At 32.2% G+C, this 21617-nt stretch overlaps 1 protein-coding gene across 1 annotated transcript in view; it reads left to right on the forward strand.

The window, feature by feature from the left end:
- The window catches only part of LOC143045590 (uncharacterized), a 36912-nt gene extending 15726 nt beyond the window's left edge, over window positions 1-21186 (forward strand). Inside the window, exons 6-10 of the mRNA XM_076218192.1 lie at window positions 14731-14872; window positions 15481-15557; window positions 16909-17092; window positions 18900-19072; window positions 19892-21186. Coding sequence (XP_076074307.1) covers window positions 14731-14872; window positions 15481-15557; window positions 16909-17092; window positions 18900-19072; window positions 19892-20659 — 1344 coding nt within the window. The 3' untranslated portion in view covers window positions 20660-21186. The remainder of the gene's footprint in view (window positions 1-14730; window positions 14873-15480; window positions 15558-16908; window positions 17093-18899; window positions 19073-19891) is intronic.
- The last annotated feature ends 431 nt before the right edge of the window (window positions 21187-21617 follow it).

Below are 21617 nucleotides of genomic sequence, written 5' to 3' on the forward strand. Positions count from 1 at the left end.
ACATGTAGTAAAATTGTTTATCAGGTCAAGATCTATCTGCCCTGAAATTTTGAGATGAATCGGACAATTCGTTGATAGGTTGCTGCCCCTGAATTGGTAATTTTAAGGAAATTTTGCTGTTTTTGGTTATTATCTTGAATATTATTATAGATAGAGATAAACTGTAAACAGCAAAAATGTTCAGCTAAATAAGATCTACAAATAAGTCAACATGACCAAAATGGTCTGTTGACCCCTTTAGGAGTTATTGCCCCTTATAGTCAATTTTTAACCATTTTTCGTAAATCTTAGTTATCTTTTACAAAAATCTTCTCCTCTGAAACTACTGGACCAAATTAAACCAAACTTGGCCACAATCATCATTGGGGTATCTACTTTAAAAATTGTGTACGGTGACCCGGCCAACCAATCAAGATGGCCGCCATGGCTAAAAATAGAACATAGGGGTAAAATGCAGTTTTTGGCTTATCACTCAAAAACCAAAGCATTTAGAGCAAATCTGACATGTGGTAAAATTGCTTATCAGGTCAAGATCTATCTGCAACAACAAAAGAAAGAGAGTTTTTAACGACCTCAGCTGGCTATACAACCCTTGCACAATCAACTGAATTTTGCAGAAATCATGAATAGGATAGATTGCCCTTATATGATAATTTTTTATTACCTTTTTGCTTTTTTTGGCAAAGTGGGGGGGGGGGGGGGTTGCGCAACAACAAAACTACTTCACACCTTTCTCATTACTTTGCATTTCTTGTTAGATAAATTTTACAAAAATTCTCCCCTGAAACAACTGTTGAATTTAAACAAACTTGGTTTAAATCACCACTAGGATATCCAGGGACCACTGTGTATGATGACCCTGCCTGCCCACATAGCTGAAATAAAACATAGGTTTCAAATGCACTTTTTAGTATTATATCTCTGAAACTAAATGACAGTACAACAGTTGCATTTATCATGCAACAATTGTAAATAAAAATATCAGGTGAGCGACACAGGGTCCTTGGACCCTCTAGTTTTTTAATGTTCTAGAGCTACACCTCTTAACAAATGGAAAAATTGATTATTTTTTTATTTCTGTTCTTTAACTCAAGTTTGCCTCTTACACAATGCTAATTATCACAAAAATCAGATCAATTACAGATTTGGGTAGGGTCACTTTTGGGTCTTTTACTGTTCTTCAGTTATGTCTCTTTACAACTTTATATGCAAGTTATGGCATCATGGTACTCGGTCAAGTAAGAGCAACCAAAATAAGTAAAATCAAACATATAATCAGCCTAATTTTAAGAGACAGTTTACTGTTTTCCAATGATTTGGTTGTGAAAAATATGTTTAGCAGGCAATTTTCGCCCAAAATTGTACTGATAGAAAGCTTACTCTTACCTGACTTGGTACCATGATGTCCAAGGTAACCAGTTGACAAATTATATAATCTGAGTCGGTATTATGAAAAATATGTTTGAAAACAGGTTATTTAAATAATTCTAAGGAACCATAATACTCGTTGTGTCTGTTGGTAATCATTTATTGTGGTGTAGTAACTAAATAGAGAATTGTGTTTCATTCATTTTCTATATAACTTGATGTTTTTTATGAAAGTAAATCACTTGGGCTACAAAAGTTTCATTTCAAGAAAATATTTTCTTATTTTTGCCATGCCTGAAATCATTGAATGGTTTAGACACATGTCTATTGTTGAAGACTGTATGTTGACATCTACATGTCATTTGGTTATTTGTGTCAGTGGTTAATGTCATATTGAATTGACATATGAACTCTTCATTTTTTTCATTGCTCTTAATTTAAGAAATCTACACCAATATTAGGATAAAATCATGATTATACTTTTAGATAACTGACCTTTGGTGTGCAACACTATCAATATGTAAATTCTTAATTGTAAAAACAGAATATGCAGCTTTAGCTGATTTAACTGTCTTTTGTAAACGGAATGCCGGTGTCTGATGTAAAAAATTTATTAATCTCCCGGTATCTGTGATGAGTTTATTCTTCAAGCTGAACTTGATTGTGGAATTATATTTTCATATGTAAGTAATTTCTATTCCTGCCAAGTTTTACTGGTTTCTTGTAACAAAGGGTAATTGTAAGAAGTACATATACAGTTGCTTTTTACTACAGAATGCAAATAATTTCAAATTTATTATGAAGTTTGGTTACATGCAAGTGTGAAGTAAAGACATCTTGGGAATTAATGAAATTAGAATTATGAACCAAATATTTTATCAGAACCATGCAGTAGTGAATATCTCCTTTTCCAAACTCTTCATTGAAGCCTAACATTCCTACTACTACCAATTAAAAAAAGAGGCATCTATGGCTGAGTTGTCTGAGAAGTTTGTCCATAGTGATCACTATATAGCCTGTCAACACTGAGATTCTAAGTTAAAGCCTTGCTTGTTGCAGGTACAACTGACTCCTATCTACATAGACTAAGATTGCCAGTTGTCTCCTCTTATGAGTTTACAATCTGTATGTTATGCACACCTGCAGTAAACATGTCACACTTAAGGTGTAATACCTGATGGTGTAATACCACCATTGATTTTCCCCTATTAGTCTTTTTTAAATTTGCACTTTTCAAAAAATTGTGTATAATTTATCTGTGTTTCAAGTAAAGTAATACTTGGCATGAGTAAAGTTTTATCCTGTCCAGTACTAAAGATAACCTTTCATTGCTTATATGAAAATAACCATCACTAGAAGTTAACCAGTCAAGTTTTCACCCCTTTTTCCGGTGTACAATATTGTTGTTTTGTTATGAATTAAGCCATTAGTTTTCTCATTTGAATTGTTTCAAATTTTTCATATCAGGGTCTTTTATAGCTGACTATGCAGTAATGTTTTTATGCTCATTGTTGAAGACTTTATGGTTGCCTCTAGTTGCTTACTAACACTTCATTTTTATTCTGATGGATAGTTGTATTTACAATCATACCAAATCTCTTCATTTTTATAGTGACACAGTATTATGGGTACAACATTATTTGTGCCACCCTCATATTTGATCCAATGGCAAGTACTTGTTTAAAGTTTCACTTACAGGTTATGTACTTTGTATATGTCAGGCAAAGTATGTATGGTTCTTTTATGCTTATATGCCTATTGTGAAATTCAACACCTAAGCTTAAAAAAAAAGAACAAAAAAGCAAAAATGTATAAAATTTATATTTACTTAATTAATTTTAATCATGTTAGTTGGGAAACATAACATTTTAACGAAAATGTTGTGAAACATTTGAGTTGTGTTCACAGGCACTTGTCTCTGAAAAAAAATTACCTATATTTTTTAAAACATAAAGGTTATTTTTTTCAGAGACAAGAACCTGTTGTTGTTTTGATATAAACAACACTTAGACTGACTCAACACCTTGATAAGTATTATTTTCATCCAAAGTCTTACGATTTTTTTTTAGAAACTTATTTTTCACCGGACATAACATATTTAAGAGCAATTTTCTGAACTGGCGACTTAATAGGCATGACAAAATAAATAATATTGGATAACTGACATGCATAGTTAGATTGATAAAATTTCCTGCAGGACCTACCCATAGCCAGTTTTTTAGTTTATAATCCTGTATCGAAATGAAATGGATATGAACTATTAACAGTACAGCATATGGAATTTCAACTACGAAAACTATGGAGGATAAAATAACAACCAGCAAAGTCTGACGTCTGCTCTCACTATCAGTTAAATCATATTGAAAAGTTACGTAATTTGAACGTACAGAACCTGATGCCTGATCTTTTTCCGTGCTAGATGTTTTTACCAGTATTTTCCGAACATTGGAAGATTCTTTCAAAAATAACACAAGTGATACATCTGAGTAAATAATCAAAAATGACGGAATAAAAATCACTCCAATAAGTTTTAGTAAGTAGCTGATAATTTCTGATGTTTCACCATTTCCGTCCAACCAATCCGCATAATGTGCACTACATCCTAAGATTGATGAAACATTGGTAGTTGTGTTAACACTTATGTACTTGGGTGTAAAATATGTTTCAAACACAAGAGGAAGCTGCATCGTAAATGCCACTAACCAAACAACTATGAGCAATATGTACATCCGTTTTAAAGTCCATTTTTCTGAAGAAACAAATGGATGCTTTATAATCATGTATCGTTGAACAGACAGAATTGTTACGAACCATATAGATGCCATATGTGGAAAAACATCTACATAAGTGAAAAAGTTCCATTCCCAACATAAATTGTACGGAACAAAATATGTATTGGCCATGTTCCCTAAGGTGAATAAATAGAAATACCATACAGATATCGGTAAGATGGCTAATGTATTAGCTGTTGCTATTGAAATATAAAGTATACTTGAAATTTTCCGTATGTTATTTGTTGTCTGTCTGAACTGTTTGAAGTATATGAGAATAACAAACATGTTTGTGACCAAGACTATTACTGCAACGGGTGGAATGATGTATCCATTTATTATAACTGTTTCTTGGGTATAGACAATTTTCAAGTTTTTCAGTTCTTGCTGTTCGTTTTCCATACTTATGTCAATTAAAATCTTTCCTCACATGGTCATTAATTTTGAATAAATGTCTTAACATTTCGTCCATCTATGTATTCTTTTCTTAAAAATCCAATTATGTTTGTTATTTTAAACTATTTGATTTTTGTAGATATCCATGTTAATCTAATGCATATAAAATAAGTCCACTGATAAAGAATCTTATATTCATTAATACTTGGTATTGATTTATTTTCATCATCACACACTTTTCAATATTTAGTAGTTATTTATGCATGGTCATCCCAGTTTGAATTAAAGTCCAGCTATATGTCTATTTAAAAGGTCATTCCACTTTCTCGAATTCATTGTGGAATAAAAATCGGCAAAGTTGATCAAAACAAGTTTTTTTTTAATTTCAGCTTGTTTCCAACTAATGTATTTTACAGATTTCCAACAATTAACTACATTCATTATTTATGAAAGCTACGGCTGATAAAGTAAATAATCTCACTTTTTACAACTTTTGTCAAAAATCCAATTCATCTTTCTTATTGTTTGTTGTTATCCAGTGTAAAGGTTTATTATAACACACTTTGCAGTATTTTCTTGTATAACTTTGATAAGATAAAGTGCATTAAGAGATGGGTTATTTTTTCTGCACCTTATTTACAGCCGAATCTTATTTACTATCCTTATCTCCTCCCACTTTTCCTATTATATAAGATAATCAATTACATATAAACTGTTTTTTTCCACCTGATTTCTTTTTGTCAAAGTGATTTCCACTGATGATATATATCTACTATTAGTTCATTACACTATGTAAATGGTACATCTCTATGGATTTCCAATACGATGGTAAACATATATTTATCATTACCAAATACCAAGAATGTCAAAGAACACGGTGATTATCTATTATAGAATATGTTCTGTCTTTTGATGAGAAAGATTTAGATATTATTCAGATAAACGAAATTCACTTTCACAGAATGATCATGATGATGGTCGTTATGAAAGAAATAGCATAACCGATTTTGAAAATAAGAGAAAGCAATAATTTAAACACTTCAGGAGGAACCTGATGAAATTTAAAAAAATGTAGAATTTAAATTTGATATTTTAAGACAGAAGAGCATTTTAAATTAAAGGTGGGGGTCTAACCATTATCAGGACTCCAGGGTCAGGGTTTTTTAAGTTCAGGATTTCAGGATTGGTCCTATTGGGATCTGGGAATTTTTTTTTAATTTCGAGATGTTTTGATTTAAATTTCTTTAAATTTGGGATCTCAGGATTTCAGGGTTCAGGACCCCTCCTATCCCCCCTCAATTAAGGAACAAAATAAGCTTAAAATATTGAGAAGTTATGGTACTCCTTTTTTAGATATTTAATTTTTATACGACCGCAAAAATTTTAATTTTTCGTCGTATATTGCTATCACGTTGGCGTCTTCGTCGTCCGAAAACTTTTAGTTTTCGCACTCTAACTTTAGTAAAGGTGAATAGAAATCTATGAAATTTTAACACAAGGTTTATGACCACAAAAGGAAGGTTGGGATTGATTTTGGGAGTTTTGGGAGTTTTGGTCCCAATATTTTAGGAATTAGGGGCCAAAAAGGGCCCAAATAAGCATTTTCTTGGTTTTCGCACTGTAACTTTAGTTTAAGTAAATTGAAATCTATGAAATTTTGACACAAGGTTTATGAACACAAAAGGAAGGTTGGGATTGATTTTGGGAGTTTTGGTCCCAACAGTTTAGGAATTAGGGGCCAAAAAGGGGCCCAAATAAGCATTATTCTTGGTTTACGCACCATAACTTTAGTATTAGTAAATAGAAATCTATGAAATTTAAACACAAGGTTTATGACCATAAAAGGAAGGTTGGGTTTGATTTTGGGAGGTTTGGTCCCAACAGTGTAGGAATAAGGGGCCCAAAGGGTCCAAAATTGAACTTTGTTTGATTTCATCAAAAATTGAATAATTGGGGTTCTTTGATATGCCGAATCTAACTGTGTATGTAGATTCTTAATTTTTGGTCCCGTTTTCAAATTGGTCTACATTAAGGTTCAAAGGGTCCAAAATTAAACGTAGTTTGATTTTAACAAAAATTGAATCCTTGGGGTTCTTTGATATGCTGAATCTAAAAATGTACTTAGATTTTTAGCTCACCTGGCCTAAAAGGCCATGTGAGCTTTTTTCATCACTTGGTGTCCGTTGTCGTCGTCGTCGTTAACAATTTTTCAAACATCTTCTCCTCTGAAACTACTGAATGGATTTGAATGAAACTTAAAACGATTGTTCCTTAGATTATCCTGCACAAAGTGTGTGCTTCGATTTTTGATCCGTCAAAAAACATGGCCGCCGTTACTTAAAATAGAACATAGGGGTCAAATGCAGTTTTTGGCTTATATCTCAAAAACGGAAGCATTTAGAGCAAATCTGACATGGGGTAAAAATGTTCATTAGGTCAAGATCTATCAGCCCAGAAATTTTCAGATGAATCAAACAAACCATTGTTGGGTTGCTGCCACTTAATTGGTAATTTTAAGGAAATTTTGCAGTTTTTGGTCATTATCTTGAATATCATTATAGATAAAGATAAACTGTAAACAGCAAAAATGATCAGCAAAGTAAGATCTACAAATAGGTTAATATGACCAAAATTGTCAATTGACCCCTTAAGGGGTAAATGTCCTTTAATGACAATTTTTCACAATTTGTTCATCATATTTGCTAACTTTAAAAAATCTTCTCCTCTGAAACTACTGAATGGATTTGGATGAAACTTAGCATGATAGTTCCTTAGATTATCCTGCATAAAGTGTGTGCTTCGATTTTTGATCCGTCAAAAAACATGGCCGCCCTTACTTTAAATAGAACATAGGGGTCAAATGCAGTTTTTGGCTTATATCTCAAAAACGAAAGCATTTAGAGCAAATCTGACATGGGGTAAAAATGTTCATTAGGTCAAAATCTATCAGCCCTGAAATTTTCAGACGAATACATGTTTGCCTGGCATGGTTCAATATGTTCAATAAGGCATTGTTTACCAGGTGAGCGATTCAGGCTCTTGAGAGCCTCTTGTTGATTATTGGGCCAGTTTTCAAGTTGGTCCAAATCAGGGTCCAAAATTAAACTTTGTTTGATTTCATCAAAAATTGAATAATTGGGGTTCTTTGATATGCCAAATCTAACTGTGTATGTAGATTCTTAATTTTTGGTCCCGTTTTCAAATTGGTCTACATTAAAGTCCAAAGGGTCCAAAATTAAACTAAGTTTGATTTTAACAAAAATTGAATTCTTGGGCTTTTTTGATCTGCTGAATCGAAACACATACCTTAGATTTTTGATTATGGGCCCAGTTTTCAAGTTGGTTCAAATCAGGATCCAAAATTATTATATTAAGTATTGTGCAATAGCAAGAAATTTTCAATTGCACAGTATTCAGCAATAGCAAGAAATCTTCAATTGCACAGTATTGTGCAATAGCAAGCAATTTTCAATTGCACAGTATTGCGCAATAGCAAGAAATCTTCAATTGCACAGTATTGTGCAATAGCAAATATTTTCAATTGCGCAGTATTGCACAATAGCAAGAAATATCTAATTGCACAATATTGTGCAATAGCAAGAAATTTTCAATTGGAGTTATCTTTCTTTGTCCAGAATAGTAGTTGAATCAACTTAAATCATTGTTTTATACAATATACAATGTATATTCACTTTTACTACCAACTGATAAATTAAAACAATCTTTACCATTCAGTGATAACAAGCACTTTATTTTACATTTTAATATTTTATGATGTATTTAAATGAGTAGTTATTGTTGCAAACTCCATTAAGAATTTGAATTGAGATCAGTTTTGGAAAAAGGGAAAGGGGGATGTGAAAAAAAAATTGGGGGGGGGGGGGGGGTTAAATTTTTATCATTTCAGATTTCACAAATAAAAAGAAAATTTCTTCAAACATTTTTTTGAGAGGATTCATATTCAACAGCATAGTGAATTGCTCAAAGGCAAAAAAAATATTTTAAGTTCATTAGACCACATTCATTCTGTGTCAGAAACCTATGCTGTGTCAACTATTTAATAACAATCCAAATTTAGAGCTGAATCCAGCTTAAATGTTGTGTCCATACTTGCCCCAACTGTTCAGGGTTCAACCTCTGCGGTCGTATATAGCTGCACCCTGCGGAGCATCTGGTTTTAAATGGTGGGAAAAGGCTGACTCAGACTTTAAATTTATATTTAACCTTGGCATTATTTGGGTCTCAAATTGTAAGAAAAGAAATCAAGAATCTGCTTAGATTTTGGTAAATGTCCTGTAATGTTTGAGAAATTGAAGAATTAAATGAAAAGAAAAGTGGCTGCATGGGGCAAAATATTTTACCCTTTATTGTAGGAAAAAACCCAAGGAGTCATAATTGACAAACAATCCTAAACCTAACCTAAGTACATCCTTAAAATGCTTGGGCACATTCTTAGAAATAGGAAAGAGTGTCATGTAGCACTATAGTTTGAGCAGAGTGTATTCATTTCTCCTCAATAACAATTGACCAAAATTCGACTTCAAATAAGAATCAATGAAATCTTTATAAGTTTTAGTATGTTTGACCTATTGTACTTAGGGACAGATGCTGTGGGATTGGACTAACCTTTGTGCACTTTTTTAATAACGGACTCCAAAAGAGGTGTACCTTGGAGGCTCAGATGGTTAGAAATCAAAATCGCATATAATTGTCACGTAACAATATTATTATATAGGGAATATACCAAGACCAGCTGTGGATAAGAAATAACAGTCCCTGTTTATTTGAAGGAATACAAGATTTATTAGTTGATTGGAATTCGGTTACATCATCAGTCTTTGTCCATTTATTTTCCTTTTTAATTGCTTTTTAAGTTTTTTTTTTAAATTTGATATATATCCTATGTTTTCAGCGTCTGTGTTGTAGGAGACATTAATTTCCTATTTTAATTCTTGTTGCTTGAATTGCACCATGTCTTCTTCAAATTGAAAAAAATTGCCACTTCTCAAAACTTCAGTTGATTTGAATACCGGTAGTTTTAAAAGTCTGAAATGGGAGACCATATTATTTTAAGAAGGGGGACTTCTTGTTGTTGGCATTCTCGATTAAAAGCTCCCATGACACATGTTTTATGGCAAATATGTTGTCACATGGCTCAGTCGAAATATGCAGAATTAACCAATTGGGACTGGAACTGTAGATGTAGTATTAAATGTTGCTATGGAAACATAATATACTAGAAACTTTGCGAATTTGGTTTACAATTCAAAGTCTGTCTGTATTTATTTTAAATAAACAATTATGACCCTAAAAAATTAGGATTGGCGATGAGACCAAATGATGGAAGGTTAGCATCTAAAGATTACATATGTCAATGCAAGCTTTAAAAGGTCCTGAATTGAGAAAAACTACTGGCCTGATTTGTATACAAATAAGAAATGAAAAACAAATATGATATATAGCAAAAAACGACAACCACTAATTTTCAGGCTCCTGACTAGGGACTAACATTATACAGAATATTTGTGATAAGTATTATGTTACTGATGAGTTGATGATATATCCATTTATCATACTCATTCCCTTGGAATCAGATAATTGGAGTTCCCTGAGAAAACTTGTCCGTTGTTCTAAATACCACAGATTTGCAGTCTTACAAGTTGTGTATTGATATTTCTATCCAAGATGGTTATCTGCAATTTTCAGTCAATAACATCTTGATAACTGAAATACCATTTATTATCCCATTTAGCTTCAGAAACATAGTATTTAGGCCAATTTAAGTCATCAAAATCTACTCCAATAAAATAGATTAATCTTTACAGCAGTATTAGTAGCAGAATTAAATGGTAAATTTGTCATCTTTATTGTTATATAAGATTTAATAGCTTGTCCTCACTCCATAGTCGTTACTTCATTGTCAGAACTTGTTTAAAATCTATAAAAGAAAGCACTCTTCTGTAATGTCATTTATCAGCAGATAAAAATCTTGATTACTTTAAGATTGATTTGTATATAGGACATTATGTAACTTATTCAATACACTCCACTTTAATAATTATTCCAGATGTGCCTGCTTTAAGAGTATATTGATATGATATTCTAGGGAATGTTTCTAGTATCATGATTTCCTTGATGAAAGAGTTACTGCTTACAAGGAAGCATTATCAAGGGTTCCAAGTGTTGAAGTTGAAGTCGATCCATTTGAAAGTTTTATGGATACCATCATGGCTTGGTTGACACTAAAGAATATTCATTTCACATACAACCACAGAGCACTTAAATTCACTATTTTAAAAATTTTCTTTGTTGGGTTTTTTTTTTTTAGAAAGGTATAGTGTTCTGCATAATATTTTATAATTGAGGTTTAAAATTAGCAAGATGTGAAATGAAGCATAAAAATAGATTTGCTTTTAATGGAACCTATTAGGTAAGCTCAGACACATAGATGTGCTATTTAACAGTTACATCAGTGGCGGATCCAGGGGGGGGGGTTCCGGGGGTTGGAATCCCCCCCTTTTTTTGGCCGATCAATGCATTTGAATGGGAGCATATAGTTGGAACTCCCCTTTACTCTGGGTTGGGAACCCCCCCTTTTTAAAATGGCTGGATCCGCCACTGTACATGACTGTAGGTCATTTAACTTTCTAGACAAATTCTTGATTAAAATTAATTCAGCATCATATATGTCAGAGAAATGTACTTTAATTCTGAATTTGATATACATTGTGATTGTACTCCTTTGACAATCTATAAATTGAGTTTTATTATAGTTAATGTTTGAAAAGGTTTGTTGACATGTAAAACTGGTTTAACCAAAAGGAAGGAGTGCTTTTTTGTGCCATTTAATATTTTTTAGTGCTTTAGGGTTAACTCCTTTTATCCTCATTATGTTAATTATATAGCAATGGTTTTTCTACCATTACTAAAAAAACTATGAGACGGGGGTACTGCCTTGGTTCACTATAGCTAACTCACATATATATTAAGGTACTCCATTATATAATTATAACTGTTTATTAAACATACGACATATTTCATATAAGACAGATCCACAATAATATTAAATTCCAGCAATAGATGTTTATATGACAAATGCTATTCTCAAAAGTGATCTCAAACTATCAAACTAAACTCTATAATAAAATTAACTGACCCTTTAGCCTATTACTTAATATTCTAAATTTAACTTATGCATCAAACCTCTGACCTTTTAATTACCAAATAGAAATGTTGAATTAGACAGAACATATTTATATTAGAATTCTTAATGTCTTAAGTAGTGGTCAATAAACAATTAATTACAATTTATTACTCTCTAGAACTACTGATACTAAAACCAACACCTGTTGTTTACAACTAAAATCTACACATGCAAAATCTTATATCTTCAACATAAAATAATTAAAATACTGAAAGTTTTTGGTGGAGGTATTTTTTGATGGAGTTGAAGCCCAATCAACTTGAAACTTAGTACACATGTTCCCTGTGGTATGATCTTTCTAATTTTAATGCCAAATTAGAGATATTCCCCAAATTTCACAGTCCACTGAACATAGAAAATGATAGTGCGGATGGGGCATCCGTGTACTGGGGACACATTCTTGTTAATTATTTTTTGGTTGATATAATGTTCTATTTTATCTGTCTTGCCTGTGATGAATGTCACAGAATGAGAAACATAGGAATGAAGTTAACTATTGTTATGATTAAAAGTCTTATATTGCAGAAGGAGAACACTTTGATACTTTATATTATGTAAATAGATCCTTTATTTTCTGAAGTTTCTGTCTAGCATATATCTGATGTTCTTGATTTAATTTAATTTTTACGATGGTTCAGGGACATAATTTTGAAATGTGATTTACAATAATACCTAATAATATTTCCCAGCCCTACCATAATTATTTTATTGTAAGTTAGAAGTAACCAGCTTAGCTTCATATTCTCTTGAGAGTAGACCAGTTGGTAATTACTTTATTTGTTCAAGTCTGGAGAAACTGATTTATTCATATGATGCAAGGCTCTCTTTTTCCAATAGTCATTTAGGCAGAAAGATTAACATCTAGAAAATGTCACTACTAGACTGATTATTATGAATATTAGTAAATTTGTTCTCTTTAAAAATTGATTACATTTCTTCAGATCAACTTCAAATCAAAGTTTCTTTTAGTTTAATCTTAATCTAACATAGAATAATTTTAATTAAAAGCATTTGGTCAAAAGTTTCCAGATGATGGAATAAAAAATTTAGATTTATTATAAAAGTATACATAGCTGAGTAAAGGGTTCAGGATCCTGTTTAAAATACAATTTTACAAGTATATTAAAAGGACCATGTGTTGACCAAATAAAAGTGGTAATATGTTAAAGATGAGAACATGAAATTGTTAATAAAATCTTTTTGTAAGAGATCTCACAAAGATTTTGTTGAGGTTTGGGAATCTGAACACTTTTAAAGGTTATTTATACTCCTCCCCATAAGGAGAGGGTATATACTGGTTTTATTCTAGATGTCCATGTGCCTGTCCGTCTGTATCACATTTCTGTCACCAATTAATTACAAATTATAGATTCTTGATATATAACACCCAACTCTATGAATGATTGCCTTCAATGTTTAAGCCTTGGTCACACCTTACCAGATAGCACGAACAAACACATAACGGATGAAAACAAAAGTTGTCAGTTGACAAAATTGTTATCCGTTGGGAGTCCGTTGATGTACTAACCAAATTAAACGGATGTGTAACGAATGCATAATGGACACACACCGAATATGCAACGTACGAGAAACAGAACTTTACTGGACAGAACGGATGTCGAGCGTACATCCAATGGACGAGTAACGCATAAAACGTACACCTAATGGAAGCGTACCGGATAAAACAGATGAACAAGATATACGGAATAATTAAAGGCGACAATAATATTACATGTAACTCGCATAAATATTCAAAATATTTCTGCACCCCAAGGGTGACTGGGGTATAGAAATATGGTCACTTGGTCTTCTCCCGACCGGCAGTAAAACGCTTGCCGAAGTGGGGCGTACGTTTGGCTGTGCGGGATGTATCAAGTTCGCAGTCACGTCCGGTCAGAAGGGGGACGTTAAATCTGATGCCTCGTGTAAAAAGAGTGCCACGCTCTTTGCACTTTAAGAACCCTTGCAACAACTCTTTGAGGGGTCCGTAGGTGGCCTGTTGCAAGGCAAAATTTCTGTCCCTATCCAATATACCCTCATTTTCCAGTGGCAGTCCAAATTTCCCCGACCATCATCCTAGATGGCGTCTATTACAACAACCTACCTATTGTATTTATTGTGAACTTGTTCTCGTCCTGAATATTAATGAAATATTTGCCACTGGACGTTAAGCAACCAACAATCAATCAATCAATCAGAATATTTCTGTGTAACTGATTTTGGTTTGTTCTTTAAAATGCCGCCAAAGCGCAGTGTCTGGCCTGAATAAATGCTGCTTGATTGTGAAGACGTGCCCTTACTCTAAGATCAATTATGAATAACAAGAATTCATGAACCTTAAAATATCTAATTGGCAATTTCTGACGCAAAATTTTCAATTGGCATTTATCCGTTTCAGATCCTTTCATCATCTGTTTTATCCGTTATACATCCGGTAGAAGTTCGTTTCACATTCGTTCAACATCCATTATATCCGTTAGACGTCCGTAAGAAGTTTGTTGGTAAATTTGTCTGCCAGACCTCCAATGGATGTATAACAGATACGAAACGGAAATGAAACTGATGAATACTGTACAAAACAGACACCTACCGGACGGTCAACGGATATTTCATCCGTTCAAAGTTTTGAACATGCTAAAAAATTTCCACCAGACAGAACGGACGTCGACGGATAAAATGTACGCTAAACGGACAGGCAACGGATATGGACGGACGTCTAACGGATAAGAACAGACATGAACGGATTGAAAAAAGTTATCCGTTTGAGCTATCCGTTAAGGTGTGACCGAGGCTTTACTTCCTAATTACTTAAATTAAATCTTTTAAAATTGTTGTTGTTCGAATATATCAATCCTTACTATATTACAACAAAAATTAGGGGAGGGTATAATTGGAGAGCCAAATAGCTTGCAACACATCTACTTTCACAGAGCTTGCACTTTTGAGAGCAATTATATCTCATTAAAATTCAGATTGTATTTTCTGTTTCAGGACCAACATATAAAAGATATGGTAATGTTATGTTTTAAAATGACAGTAGAAGACAACAGACCAAGTCTGTTATCAGACATCCAGGGCTATGTATATGACAGTAGTAAAATACAACAGAAATGCTTACAAATGTTTAACAAAGGTAACTTAACTGATAGTTTATGTTCACCTAAAGTAGTAGAGGAGCATTATCTTCCCTTCTGGTTTATCTGTCTGTCCCCTATGAGATAAAAATTTTGTTTCTGAAAGTCTGGTCACATTAATTTGATATTTAATAGACACATTTATTATTAAGTGCAAAAATACTATTGGGGTTTTGAGCAAAATTTCATTGTTAATTGAACACTGAACAATGTGAAAGTGTTTGAGAGGCATGATGTTCTTTAGACAAATATTCTTGTATTCTTCTCATTCTGGTCTAAAAGACCATGTGAGCGAGTCATCAGTTTGATTTCATTGTTTAGTTTGAATCAGTCCTTTCTTTTTCAAGACTTTAAATTTTACCAACCTGTTTGGAATAACTGATTACTTATCTTCTTCTTAATTTGAAAAAAAACCCATTGCAATCCAAGCTAATTTATTATTCTGTTTAGTCAAAACTCAAATTGAAAAATACAAGATTATGTTAGAATGGTGGAATGTTTTATAGAGTGTTAAATTTTCAGGCAAAACAAGCTTTGTACAAGATATAGATACTTTTACAAGTCTATCTTGAAATGCTATTAAGATTAAACAATTTTATATTTTCAGATGCTTGGTTACCTTACAGTGGTAGAATATTGTCTGTGGTGATCAAAACTTGTGAGAGTTCAACAGTGGATAATGTTGCAAGTTTTTTTATGAATTTTAAATTGTATGCAATCATTTACTAACTTTAAAGCAATTGAAATATAACCTTTGCTAAGATTTTTGGTACACAAAATAAATACAGACCTTTCAAATTAGGCATTGTTGTATATTGATAGTTTACAATGAAAGATCCATACACAAAAAAGGTCAAAATAAGGAGGTGACAATAGTATTAAACTAATACAACTTGTTAAGTTTAAAGCTTTAATAACCAGTTTTGAAACCAAAGGAAAAGCCAATGATCTAAGTAATGAAATACAAATAAAACTGAAGATCCTGGCTTTGAGACAGACATTTAAGTATAATTGTTTAAATTGTTTTTTGACCTCATCCTTTCCTTTCACTTCTCTTCGATGAAGCATAATCTTACTATTTCAATCTACTCATTTAGTTTATTTTAGCAGCGGCTATGGTTCATCGTATTTAGAAATAAATGTAATTGAATTGAGAAACAAAAGCTTTCCATTTTAATTAAAGAAAAGACAAATCTGAAACTTCTTAGGTGGATAGTATCAGACTAAGTAATTTGGGTTGTCAGTAATTCATTTCCCAAAGGTTAAAAAAAGAAGGAAGTGAAATTACATACAATGGATAACTCCTTTTTGGGTAAAGATTGCATGAAATGCAATCAAAACCCTATGTTACTGACTTGATATTTTAATCTTCCAAGGCTTATCACTTCTTTTTTGATACACAAAATATAGTGCATTGTTCATAACATTCTATACATCCTATCCATGAACATTTTCAGAAATTTATCAATGTAATATACGCTCAGGTATTCAAGTCACAAAATGATGTTACACCTGTCAAGAAAATTACATAACTTTTGCAAGTTGCAGGAATCTAAGATCTGTTCTTAAAATATATTCATCCATCTGTCCATCTGCGAATCTCCTTCTGTTTGCATTTAATCTTCCTGCAATGCAACATAAGGAAGATCTTGTCATCAGTATCTTGAATTGTTAAAACTATTTTGCCTTTGGAACTCAATTCCCACAAGGGTACTTGTAAACATAAACCTCATATTAAATTCTTGATGTCAAGATAGGACTTTTATTTCTCACAGATCTTATGAACAAGATGAAGATTTTATCATATGTTCTTTACTAAGCATCATTATCTATATTTAATTCTTCCCATTTATTTACAACCTAGTAATCAGGTATGGTCTTTTATTATGCTGTAAGAATAGCAGAATCAAAGAATGGTCAGGAAATCAATCAAGAACAGAGATTAATCTAAGCAATAAACTTTGAATAAAAAAATGATAAATCTGTCTTGGAAAAGTACAAATTTGCTAAGAATGGATTGAAGATTTTTTTTCAGACCTATACAAAGTGTTTGGATGCCATTCATCATTTTCTCCCAAGCATCTTAAACCAGAGGAACCATTCCATTGATCAATTGCCAAAGTTAGTCTTTGCCTTACAGAAACATTTATGTGGAATATCATGGGAATCAAGGGAAGCAACTCTCTCATTCATACAGAAAGTTCTGAGAAGTTATAAAGGTAAAAATAATGTTCATCAATAGGAACATTCAGGATATTTCAAATCCTGGAAATTAAAAATAAGATTCCATTGTCATCTTTAATACTTGTACATTAAAATCAGTTTAGAATTACAGTTTGCATTGGATTAATGGATTTGCTTTCACCACTTTTACCATTTACCAACTCAAAATCATACTTTGTGGACTGTCAAAATGATGATGTGAAGCTTGTAAATCATATCTTTAAGAAACATGGTTTTGTCTACCATATACATATAAAAACTTTAAGAGAATAAACCTTCATGATATATAGTCTAAAGCATTAATTGGACATAACCAACTTTCCTCTCAAGACATCTTTCTTCAATTAAACATCTAAATTTCTTGCTTTTTTTACACATATATTTTAATCATTTCATAGTTATAAATTTTGATTTTTATGATGTGATAACAATATTCCTGTGAATTAAAGAAGATACAGGATAAGCATTAATGCAGTGATCTGGAAGGTTTTTTTCACTATGGGCCCAGGGCCCCTCAAAAATAAATTCAAAGGGCCATTTTAAAAAATAATGGGCCATGTTGTCAAATGAGTGGGCCATTTGAATTGACTTCTGTAAAAAAAAAGAAAAAAGTATCAGTATATTTTGGCAAAGAGGTGTTGGTACTTACTTTTATGATTTTAAATAAAATCATGGATATTGTTCCTGTGATTTTGTAATTTAAATTTCAATGAATATACAATAACTTCTTCCAATCCCAACAATATTTAAGTTAACCTTTATTTACAATGTTTAAACTGGTACTGGGTTCTTCAATCAAAATAATAGCAAGCTAAACTAAATGAGATTATTATGAGTAAAATATTGTCTGTACTAGCCAAATTTCACAAATTTATAGTTGTTTATAAAAAAAATATCTCATGAATGATGGTTAATTACGTTTTTCGGGTTATCAGTTAGACCGCATGGTTCTATTATTACAATAGGAAAAAACCAGAGACGTTAAATCGCATGGTTCTATTATCATAGGGAAACACCCGAGACATCCCAAAAATGTATAGGTGCCCGCTCCTATTATTGGAGGAACATTACACAGTTGTGTACACACACATGGCAGCACGGAACACGATCAGAAATTCATTTAACAATATCTAAATGTTTCGAAACGAAGTGAAAAATATCGTGCGCCACGTGGGCGCTTACATTTGTCACTGTATGCGCCATTGCTTGTCAATATGCGCTATAGGCGCAGGGCGCAGTCCTTCCCGATCACTGTTAATGAGACAGCAACCCAATGACAAAATGTCTTTAAAAGCAGTCAATTTACAGTCTTCAACAATAGACAAACATCTTACCCACACATCCAGCACTAAATCACCATAAGTGCTGAAAATTCTTGATTAAATTAAAACCAAGATTTTCAAACATCTGTCATTTAAACCAAATTCTCTAAATTACCAAAAGATTACCAGAAGATAAACATGTGATTAAAGGATTATTCTATCACCCAATTTAGAATTAAGTTGAAGTTGATTTTAACATGATATTTAGATATTTTCAGACTTGGAAAATATGTATTGTTTCCAAATTAAAAATAAATGTTTTTATTGCAGATTGCAGAATCAGAAAAAAATATGAATGATGTCAAAACTGTTGAATGAAAAAAAAAAAACAGAATTTTTGAAAAGAGTCCATGAATAATCTAAATATTAATGATTTGTTCACAATCAAGATTGTTTTATTTAATAAGTAATACTGTACCTTGGTTATATTGCAGCTAGATTTTATTATAGAATTTTATTTATTTTAATGTTTACATTACAGAAGATACAGATGTAATAGCATGGTACAAAGAAAACAAGTTAGATAACTCAGTATGGCAGTGTCTCACAGATTCTGAAGGTTATGTTAGATCTACAGCTGTTGACTGCTTAGCAGACATCATACTTCATCAAGAACTGCAGGATCATCTCTTAAAGGTTTTGGACATAGACCTTGTATGTATTTTTTCAAACTAGACATGTATTTTCTAAACTGCAGGTAAAATAGTTTCATTATTCAAAAGAAATAAATTCTTTCAATCTCTACTGCTACCAAAATAAGATACAAAAGTTTAATTTTTTAACATGAAGAAGTAAGTACAGTTTAGACCACAATCCTTATCTCTTCAGGTAAATGTTTTTGCAAAAAGTATTGTGATTAAAAAATAATGCATTGATATGGATAAGTATTTCTATTGGCATTATACAGTTTTTATGCCCCACCTACGATAGTAGAGGGGCATTATGTTTTCTGGTCTGTGCCTCCGTTCGTCCGTCTGTCTGTCCGTCTGTGCCTCCGTTCGTCCGTCCGCTTCAGGTTAAAGTTTTTGGTCAAGGTAGTTTTTGAAGAAGTTGAAGTCCAATCAACTTGAAACTTAGTACACTTGTTCCCCATGATATGATCTTTCTAATTTTAATGCCAAATTATAGTTTTGACCCCAATTTCATGGTCCACTGAACATAGAAAATGATAGTGCGAAGTTCAGGTTAAAGTTTTGTCCAAGGTAGTTTTTGATGAAGTTAAAGTTACATCAACTTGAAACTTAGTACACATGTTCCCTATGATATGATCTTTCTAATTTTAATTCCAAATTAAAGTTTTGACCCCAATTTCACGGTCCACTGAACATAGAAAATGATAGTGCGAGTGGGGCATTCATGTACTATGGACACATTCTTGTTTAAATGCAAAACAATGTATTTTCCATTTTTTTTTCACCTGAAAAAACTGACAAGTATATTTTTTCTCTTAACATTTATGATATTTATTTTTAGGACACTGTAATATCAAGGATTGAGATGTTATGCTCAACAGACACTGAAGCATTTGTTAGAAGATCAGCAGTAGATGGCATCACAAAGTTATGGGGAGATAACTCAGTTCTCTCCAGCAGTAATAGACTGTCTATACTTAAATTAATGTCTAATGTCATGATCAAAGATTTTGACTGGGAGGTCAAACTTAAAGTTTTAGATTTCTGGAATCAGTATATAAACAAAGAACTTTTTGAATGTGATAATCAGCAAGTGACATTGCCTTCATACACTGTTGAAAATGATTCATCTTCAATTTCTTCTAGTAGTGAGTTAAAAGAGAATGGAACAAAATCAAAAATAGAGTGCCTTGTAACTTCAGGATGTCTCAGATCTTTATTTTCATTGACTGACGACTTTGACAGAAGTGTTATACAGAAAGCCTTGAACACAACAAAGAACATGAAACATTTTATTGAACAAAACAATCTGTTAACAGATATGGTCTTTGACAAAGATTCTAGGGAGGAAAATTGTTCAAATTGTAAAAAGCAGAAGTTTGACTTGACATTAAACCAAGACATAAGTTTTGAACAAGGAAATAAAGATGAAAAAGACCTGCTTGACTGGCTGCTCTCTGTAGATATTGACCAGAAATTGGCAACATTTTCACAAACTTGTGACGAGTACGATAGAAATCCTATCTCTTTATTGGATGATATTTTACTTTATGCTGGGTCACATGACCATGAAGATGAAGATGACAACACTGTTATTGACTGTTACTAGTAAATAATTAATCAATATAAAAGCCTTGTTTTTTGGGGTTTTTTTTAAATCTCTTTACTTGTATAATTTTTTTTAATCCTTGCTTTAGTGCATCGTGGAAATTTCTGTCATGTTAGTTTGAATTCATGTTGAAGGTGAAAAATCCTATTTGAGGTCATCAAGGAGTTATTGCCCTTTATAGTCAATTTTTAACAATTTTTAACAATTTTTGTAAATTTTTAGAAAATATTTTCCACTGTATTGACTTGGCCAAGTTCATTATAGATAGAGATAATTGTAGCAACAAGAATGTTCAGTAAAGTAAGATCTACAAACACATCACCATCTCCAAAACTCAATTTTGTCATGAATTTATCTGTGTCCATTGTTTAATATGCACATAGACCAAGGTGAGCGACACAGGCTCTTGAGAGCCTCTAGTTGTGATTTTACTTTTAACTGCATTGTACTGGTATCAAATAAGGCATTTAATTTCTTTATGTTATTATTTCATTGGGATCAAATTAAAATGTTATTAGATTGAACAAGTTTGTCGTACATTTTCTGTTGGGTAATTAATTTCACTTCCAAGGTGAACATAGTAGTTATTTTATCATTCACAAGATTTGTTTTAGATGATAACTTGGCGATAGCTGAACATTGTTATTACTGATAAATGCTAGTTTTAGATTTTCAAAGTGTGTAGAGGTTCTAGCATTATGTCCCTTGAACTTAAGTACATTCAGAAGGGGTTTGTTTGAAATATTTCTAACTTTAAGTTGTACAGGTTATTAATAGAAATGATTAATAGGTATTATTTTTTAACACACCTCTGAAATGATAAAATGATGCTTTTATGGCTCAGCCATCATTTCAGCATACCTACCACCAAAGGTACTGGATTCTGTAAATAAGAAATTCATTTTATCTGAACTTGATATATATATATATATATATATACGACAGGTTTGATTGATTG

Source organism: Mytilus galloprovincialis, chromosome 9 (assembly GCF_965363235.1).
Source record: "Mytilus galloprovincialis chromosome 9, xbMytGall1.hap1.1, whole genome shotgun sequence".
NCBI classification, from domain to species: domain Eukaryota; kingdom Metazoa; phylum Mollusca; class Bivalvia; order Mytilida; family Mytilidae; genus Mytilus; species Mytilus galloprovincialis.